This window comes from Eufriesea mexicana, unplaced genomic scaffold (genome assembly GCF_001483705.2).
Source record: "Eufriesea mexicana isolate 0111107269 unplaced genomic scaffold, ASM148370v2 scaffold1023, whole genome shotgun sequence".
In the NCBI taxonomy this organism is placed as follows: domain Eukaryota; kingdom Metazoa; phylum Arthropoda; class Insecta; order Hymenoptera; family Apidae; genus Eufriesea; species Eufriesea mexicana.
Window position 1 is genome coordinate 30,845 of NW_016909136.1, and position 9,626 is coordinate 40,470.

General features: G+C 27.4%; 1 protein-coding gene across 1 annotated transcript in view; it reads right to left on the bottom strand.

Annotated features, from left to right (window-relative positions):
- Positions 1-9,626, bottom strand: part of LOC108547366 (monocarboxylate transporter 12-like) — a 12,179-nt gene that overhangs the window by 544 nt on the left and 2,009 nt on the right. Inside the window, exons 2-8 of the mRNA XM_017899860.1 lie at positions 7,435-7,561; positions 6,962-7,105; positions 5,254-5,381; positions 4,210-4,344; positions 2,130-2,415; positions 839-994; positions 122-313 (exon numbers count right to left, since the gene is read on the bottom strand). Coding sequence (XP_017755349.1) covers positions 122-313; positions 839-994; positions 2,130-2,415; positions 4,210-4,344; positions 5,254-5,381; positions 6,962-7,105; positions 7,435-7,561 — 1,168 coding nt within the window. The remainder of the gene's footprint in view (positions 1-121; positions 314-838; positions 995-2,129; positions 2,416-4,209; positions 4,345-5,253; positions 5,382-6,961; positions 7,106-7,434; positions 7,562-9,626) is intronic.

A 9,626-nucleotide genomic window follows, 5' to 3' on the forward strand; every position in this document is an offset into this window, starting at 1 on the left:
TTCTACATAAATATTATATTAATATTAATATTATCAAGTATATTGTATTAATTTGAATATTATTAGTTTAAAAATTAAATTCTATTTGTAATATAGTTCTGTTAAGGTACCATAAACATACCAATTAAAGGACTCATCACTACGACGAATAAACCTTTAGACACCATAAATATTCCAAAAGCACTCGGCAGCTTGTTTAAAGAACAACATTCAGAAACGCTAAGATTTAAGTTTACCAAAGTGGCGCCACGTAAAAATCCTATTATCACGAATGTTACTATCAAAAATGTTCCTTTAGATTGCGCTGCCATAACTGAAAAATATAATAGATACATATTTTAACGAATAGAATATAAATATTATTGCTTTCATTCATTTGAATCTATTGAAAATTAATATTGAAAATATTAATATTGAATATTGAAAATTAATAATTTTCACTAGCAAAACGTTAAAGTTAAACGAAATCCGAATAAAGAGTTTCTAATTTAGTCACGGTACAAAAAATAAAAAGAATTGTTTAATTGTAATTTCAATTATTTCAAATTAATAATATTTCATTACAAATATTATATTATATTAAAAAATAGTCCAATGATATTAATATTTATACAAAAATATTATATTACGTGTAAATTTACGTAAATCACTAAAGATAAATCAATGCAATTGTTTTTATTTTCATTCGATTAACAATAAAATATCTGATATCGAAGATTTTGAGGACATAGTATTATTTAGTTTCAAAACGTTCATGTACAGAAATTTTCTATCCGTAGAGAAACATGGACAGAATTTATCACGGACAGCATGACAAATACAAATGCAAAATACTTACTGGATCGCCCAATACCGACTAGAATACAAAACACCCAGAATACGGTTCTCTTCTTGAATCCCAATTTATCGAAAATAGTCGGAAGTAGAAGTCGGGCAAGTATGTCGGTGAATGCAGTTACAGACAAACAGGAGGCAACTTCCGCTTTGCTCATTCCTGTCGACCATCAAGTTCCTTCGAAAAGTCTACCGAAATCCTAGAAAATGGCGCACAGTGGAACGAAACTCGGAAAACGCGATAAACGATCGAAAAGTCGATTGCAGTATTTCACAGTTTCTTTCCTCAAACTAATTATTACCACTTAATTTTGTATTATATTATTTTTTTTTTATATTATATAATTACTAATGTATAATATAATAATGTAATACGTAATGTAATAATGTAATAATGTAATATGTAATGTAATTGAACTGCTGTTCAATTTAACTCGAATTCAGAACTGCTGTTTTCTATTGATTAAATTAATGTCGTTGCAATGGATTAAATAATGATTAATTAAATAAATGGTGCCGTCACAATATTCTAATTAATTAATATAGTGTAATATAATATAATTGCAAATTGAAAACCGCTGTTTTCTATTGATTAAATTATTGTCACAATATTGTTATAAAGATAATGATATCTTCATGATATCTTAATTTGATTTTGACGAATCATCATTACCATTTTTCATTTTCACTTGTTTCATTTATTTACATTATTTTCATGCTGTATCTCATCTTATATTTTCAACGTATAATGTCGATGAACTGCTAATGCAATGTAAGATAATTCTATTATTTTTGCTAGATCATTAATTTTTTATTAGAAATTCTACAGCCGATTGTTTAATCATTTGTCACGTTTTTACGGGTTTCGTTCCACTGTGTGCCGTAGCTAGGATGTTAGACGAATAAAAATTGTTTAATGAGTGTGCTTATACTCTATAAGAGCTATATATTCAATGAAATTTTGTTATATTATTTTGTATTATTTGATTATGTTGTTACAATTTATATAGACAGAATGCACATACTAATTTTTTTTAATATAATTTTAAAATGTACCATTTACGTATATATTTATTTTTGCATCATATATTCATTATCCATTATCTTATTGTAATAAATTTGCTGTTTGAATCGATAATTATGAAAGATGTGCAAAGATAAGGTAATATTTGTCCATAAGTTAAATATTTAAACGATTATTATATCGAAGTATTCTTGCAGAAATTTTAGTATTTTTTTATAACACCCTCTGCTACGGCACTGATCTTATGTTCATTCTTTCAAAAATTACTTACCTATACTGGTGAGAAAAAATGGTGTCATTAGTTTGAAGTTTGACTCAGCAACGTAATACAAACTCAGACCGACAATAACGTTTAGATAGACGCCATTTTTAAGTAAATCTAAATCGAATGTTTCCTTTATCTTCTTAAAGTATTCATTGTGGGATTTCTTTTCTAGTTCCTCTGTTTTGTTATGTATTAGGGTATTATTTTCATTGGTGCCATTTTCCATTCTTCTTATCACTCCATTGCTATTTACTTGTAGTAACGTGTCATTTTCAGATGATTTCTTGGGTTTCTATAAAGAATAATAGTTTGATCACTTTATTTTAACTTAAATATCAGTGTTTAGCAAATGATAATATCATTATATTTTGAAAGTAAATAGAAATCTAAAGAATAGGATATTAGATTCTGTTAGGTCAGAATGTAGTATTCTAATCTCTCAATCACAGTTTTCTCATTAATTTATTCAGAATATAATTTCCTAATTATTACGTTCAGAATAGAATTTTTTAATTAATATACTTTAAACATATTATGGTTTTGAAAATATTATGGTGTAAATTTGTAATAAATATATTATAAGTATTGCATATATCTTTGAACTATTTTTCCATTTTATTGATATAATTTTAAGACTTTTCCTTTATTATAAATATCATAATATATCAAGTACGTGAATTTTACTTGAATGCGTTACTTATTGAAAGCAGTTACTATAAACGTTTAAATATTTTCAAATATCTGTATACATTAAAAAAGACCGCAATATTTATAGGATAACCTGATAACTAAGTAAAACATCACGTTATTATGTTTAAACTCATTCCTATCTGCAAAATGAATTCATTGTTCAGAGTTTCGTAGACTTAATAAAAAATATAAAACATGTGCTAATCTCTTTCTCTCACTTATTCATGACGTAATAGCAGCGTAAAATTTAATAGATAAATGCTTCTCTACTCCACTTGAAGTGACTACAAGTAGATGTATTCTGTGATTACTTATCCAATTACTTAGAGAACACAAAGGCAAACAGGAAATGACACAGAAAGGCACTTTCATATTCAAAATACTTTCGAAACAAAAAGGTTACATAGTTTAAAAAGAAAAATGAAGAATTTGAAATTATATGAACTATAAGATTTTGCATTTATCTATTTAATCTTCAAGTAGTGAAGCATTTTCTATTGTAGTATATACAAGGCGTTGCAGCAACGGTAGTACAAACGGAAAGGAGTGATTCTGCATGCAGAAACGAGTCGAAAAAGAATAATAAAATTTTTTTATTCGAGGCCTCGTTTTCGATAAAATCGACTTCGAATATTCACCGAGTACGCGTGCACTTAGCTATGACTTATATGAATATGACCATGAATACAAGAGTATCGGTGGTATAATCGAAGAGGAGGTGATTCTACGTGAAAAAACAAATCCAAGAAAAAGAATAAAAATTTTTGATTCAAGGCCTCGTTTTCGAGAAAATCGACTTCGAATATTCACCGAGTACGCGTGCACTTAGCTATGGCTTATATGAATATGACCATGAATACAAGAGTATCGGTGGTATAATCGAAGAGGAGGTGATTCTACGTGAAAAAAACAAATCCAAGAAAACGAATAAAAATTTTTGATTCAAGGCCTCGTTTTCGAGAAAATCGACTTTGAATATTCACCGAGTGTGCGTGTACTTTTGGCTAATTGTAAGGCAAATGGACTATCAGTATATCAGCGTATTCGGTGGATATTCAAAGTCGATTTCCTCGACAACGAAGCTTCAAATCAAACAATTTTATTCTTTTCTTCGATTCGTTTCTGCATTCAGAATAATCCTTTTTCTGGTTATACTATCGTTTCTAGGACACCATGTATAACATAATATAATAGTTATTATTTGTTGATTTTATTATACCATGGTAATCTACTATTAAAAAGTATAATAAGATCTTTTCAATTTTGCTATAAACAAAATAATTGGACATGCGTCGCCAACATTTATATGGAGCCAATTTGACGTCATGTCACTATTTGAATGTTAAATATAATATTACAATAATATTAATAGATGTGGGTAGTTGTACAATCTTACCTTCTTAGCAGCCTTTGCATTTTTAACTTCAATGGGACGTAACAAACAAGCACCAACAGTGGAATGTAGTGCCCATCCTCCAACGATCAGCATCGCTCCTCGAAATCCATAAGAGTCCAAAAGGAGATGTATTAACTACAAGAGGAAGAAATGATCGGTGAATATAATTTTTCCAACCATTTTTTCGCCTGTTAGAAATCATTCTGCAATAAAAGGTAGGAATTAAGTTCTAAACTGGAATTAATTTATTGCATTACGTGTTTCGAAAGATTAGAGAACGATCGATTACACTGTCCAACGAATTTTAACTATTTTTCTAATCTGTGATATCCAATAGGCGATTTTCGTAGAGCTTACTTCCCTGAACACGAATCCATAAATAAGATTGCTCTATCATCTACAGTTTCCGAAAAATGAGAGTTTTCTTACAGAGGCACGATTTTTATCTAAAATGAAGTATTACGTAAAAGATAAGAACGTCAGCAGGTTCACTGTCATGATACAAGTTAGGCGAGAGTATCCCGAGTTTATCAATGTCCATAATTATAGTTATTCGTGCTTTTGAATAATTATAATTCGTCATCGAAGTTTAATAATTTTGTATTTGTATTTTCGCATAATCTAGCATTTTTACGAAAAGTTTTTCAAATTACGGATTCATGTTCAGGAAAGTAAATTCTAGAAGAATTATCTGATGGATATTGCAGATTAAAATTCGTGTTGAACATTGTTACTTTCTGTAGATATATCGTATCTTATTCTTAAACGAAAGATAGCATTATGCCAGGCTTACGTATTAATTAGGATATAATTCAGCTTCAACAACAGCTATCAAAGAAAATCGTATAACAGGTTTATGTGTTACACAAGAGAAATCGAATGCATCCTGGGTTTCTCTTTTTTAGTATCAATAAAATTTGTTTGATGAAATATAAATAATTTATAATATAATTATATAATTTTCTTATAGCGATATGTAAGCGTTAAATATGACTCGTAGAAATATAAAATGCAGTAATTATTAGAGAAATTGAAATTTTGTACCTGAGGTACTATCATCATGGCCAAAGTTGTCCCTGCCATAGAGAAGCCAACAGCTTGTCCCCTTTTCTTGTCAAAAAATGTGTTTAATGCCACGAAAGACGATGCGATTGCTAGTCCAGTTCCTAAGCCTATCATAAATATATGAAAGTAGATTAAATAAATGATTTAATGTTTAATAACGAAAGAGTATAACACGATACACTTATTCATTATTTGCTATGATTAAAAGTATCTATAGCAATGATAAGTATATCAAAATATTAGATTGATGCATATAAAATGTCCTTTACCCAGAATTTGAATTTGACTTCAAAAGATCAATTCTTCCTATTTTTCATTCTGTTATTAATTGAGCTCAATTAGGTTACAGATGTCATTTGGTAGCATAATTGAGCCATTCACTGCACAAATTGATTAACTCTGTAAAACAAAAAGTGTAGAAATGCAATGAAATAATGTATATTGTTTTCTAAAATTCCCTTTATAATTTAAATCGAAATAAATATCGTAGAATGCATAAATACAAATGTAACTTTCATCTAAAGGTATATAAAATTTATAAGAAAAAATAGCCAAAAGGTAATCGTTAGTAATCTTGCCATTTTTATTTTACTGGAAGAGTTAATCGATTTGGCAAGTGAAAAGAGTAATAAATTTAAATTTTACTAAATTTTACTTAAATTCTGATAAGACGGCACTAAAAAATTCACCGTTATCATTTGTGACTTGCTAGTGCATTTGAGTTGCATTATTGCAACTATTTACTTTAGAGTACGGAGTTAATCAAAGTGACCTCTGAAATAAATTATTTATTATTCAGTGAATAAGCGAATCAGCGAATGACAAATGGAAAATTGTAGCAAATGGAAAGAAAAATAGTGTGAGAAATAATGAAAATAAGTTATCTGATCGTTATTTGTCATAATTTTCATTTATAATGGAGAACGAATCACAGGTGGCAATCAGAAATCTCTAGAATAATTGCTTGATAAAATTGTAAAATTTTTATCAAATTTGCTTCTTCATCCAAGAAAGATAATGATGTGTGAAAAGCATTTGAGGTACTTGTATATTACCATTTTCTACATAGCAGAGATATGTTATGAATAAATTGATGAATTGTGTGTGAAATTAATAATCATAATTAATAATCACGTGATTGAACAAATGGAAACAAATCAATCTTTTCTCATGACAATAATAATCTCGTGAGTCAAAAATGATTATATAAATACTCGAAGAAGGTAAATATGACAAATTTTGCTAGATTTTCTGTATTTCTTTACCATAAAATTACTCATTTTTATTTCTGCACATACTTCGAGGATTGTTTTATAACTAAATTATTTTGGAAGAGAAAAATTATGAAGGAAATATTTAATAAATTTTTTAGTTACAGGAATTATAATGTTTATATACCGAATAATAATAATAATAAATATATAACAATATTGAATTATACAATAATTAGTTCTCAGAATCACATTGCAATCATATTGATCAAATCATTTTAAGGAAACTACGTGAGATCAAAAGCTTTTTGATTTATGAAACGATAATCTTATATTCTTCATTCTAAGAGGAATGATAATAGAGGAATGATAAATTAGTATGAGAAAATGAATGTACCGAAATATAGAAGTTATTTAATACAAACGTGAGATTAGCCTGCAAAAATATCTTCAAAAGCTTTATCTTGAATTCATACCTGCTAAAATACTGTAAGTGCAAATAATATGAAACATGCTATTGGCCCTCGACGTCAGTATCAGTCCACAACAGCTTAAAAGAGATCCAAAGAAAGCCACTTGTCGATATGAATAGCTCTTCAGTAACGGTCCCACTAAAAGGCCTAAATTACAATGAAATGACAGAAAATTATAATTCGCCACATTTACATAAATGTACAACATATTATAGTTTACATATGTCCAAATATTTTTCAAATTTGTGATAAACTAAATCATAATATAATTTACAATTCATCGTTGACCATGATATAATTAATATCTAATTAAGTATTAGAAATTACTATACCGATTATTATTCAAATAATGCAAAGGTCAATATTATATATTATAAAAGATGAAATTTATAATAATTAATAAAATATAAAATTAATTTACTTATAAATTTATTTTAATTTTCAAGTGTACGAGGTATTATATCATTATTTAATACCTGAGAAATTGACGATGGCATCAAGAATGCTCATTATCAATGACGCTCCTGTGGAGTCTATCTCAAGCTCCAGAAAGGGATCGTGAAAGAGGAGGCCAAACGAGGGATCCAAAGATCTTAAAGAAAGCTAAAATTATATATATTTTTTATGTCATATTAGCTTCTGATTTTGTTCTTTTTGTTTTCTTATTCCTAGTTTAATTTATATCTTAATTTTTAGTGGTAGACATATTCTATAGAACTTCTATTGCTTCTATTAACTGTACTATAATAAATTATATTATAATTAATATCATTTTGTGAAAATAGAAAAATAAATAATCGAAGAAATTTTCCGAAATAATTTTTCCCTTCGTCGTATTTTATAATTCTGTACAAATATTGGAATTTCTGTTAATTTATTAATTCGACAGCAATTTATACAACTATTAATAATTATAAAATTAAAAAAGTGATTTGTTTTATCTCTATCACGCTATTGAAACAGGTGTCTTCATAATATGAAGATGATTATGTAATTAACTTTTTCACTTTTGTCTTTGAAGTTAAGACAACGTATAATACGTTTTTCCTAAACAAAATATAGCAATTATGCCAATAATATTTTACATATACATACAATATATAAAAGTTTCAATTTTGTATTAAATGTTAAAATAAATTGAATAAATATCAATGGTCGTATCAAGAAATAATAATGCTTTATGTAATATTGCCTATATAATATATAATTGCTAAATATTTTGTATATTCAATTTTAATATACACAACTGACTAACAGTACATACTTTTGAAGCAAATTTCTAATCAAACAAAATTTCAACATTTCTTTGAAATCATCAACAATGCTTAACTGATCTGTCACACTACAAAAGGAATCGAATAAAATGGAAACAAATGCAAAACGTAGTGAAATGGTTCGAAAGAATAAATAATCAAAGTAGGCATACCGATTTCATATCAGCGATCGATGAAAGATAACGAAAACTCGATAACAGATATCAAGATTTAGAAAAGCTCAATACATACAGGTTGAATAAGCAAAGTATGAAATTCACCTGAGAATACTTAGATATATAATAGCACATGGTTGATTCGAATGATACAGTGCTCTCGTAAATTATTTCATTAAAAGGCAGCTATAGCTAAAAAGAAAAACATTTCATTATTAATTAAATGATGAATTTTAAATTATTCCATTAATTACATTTCACTATTAATTTACTAGTACCAAATTTGATTCAATGACAAGTCAACAATGGAAAAATCCATTCTAAATCATACGATATTGATCAACTTCCGCCTTATTTTGTTGCAATTACGGTAAACGAAGTAGATATTAGAGGTATTTTATACAAAATAATTTTTTTAACATTATACATGCCGTGACTAATCAAATAACTAGTAAAATGAACAGTCGTGATCGATGAAACAGGTTATAAAAGAATTATAATAAATTAATCATAAGAATTATAATAAAATTATAATAAAAGGGTGGAAGGAAAACCAACTTAGAAAATGAAAAATAAAAGAAAAAATTGAAATAAAAAAAGAGATAAATATTAGAAAGTTGTAAACTGTAGTTGAACGTTGGAAATTGTATTTATATTATGAAAAAAGTCGCGAAGTCAAATGACATATGTGAGAATATTAGGTACAAAAACTTCAATAAAAAGTTGATAAACAATCATTTGACAAACGCAGACAACATTGAATACAGAATTTTTAATAAAAAGTTTAAAAACGATCGTTAGGGTTATGACATGTTTATGGTTAATTATACGGAAATGCATATGAAAGTATAAAATGAATTAAATTTGCTTAGAAAAGCGTGACTCTGTTCACTTATTCACTGAAACTCTGGTAAAGGAACGAAAAGACGGAAGTTCAATCATACATATATTAAATCAATACCAATCTAAAAAAAAAAGTAATTGAACATAAAACAAAGAACATATATATCGAGCTTAGGAATTCTCACAAATATTAATAAATATGTCAAATTATTATTTCAAAAGGTGAAACACTTGTATATACTATACAGAATTTAGAAACTTAGAAGTTTGCACATGGGAAGAATATAGGTCTGGTTAAACATATTAGCAGTCATTTTCAACCTATGAGATACCTTAAATTCATAGAGGACCACACAATAAAAATGAATGAAATATATAATATATATATTATATACA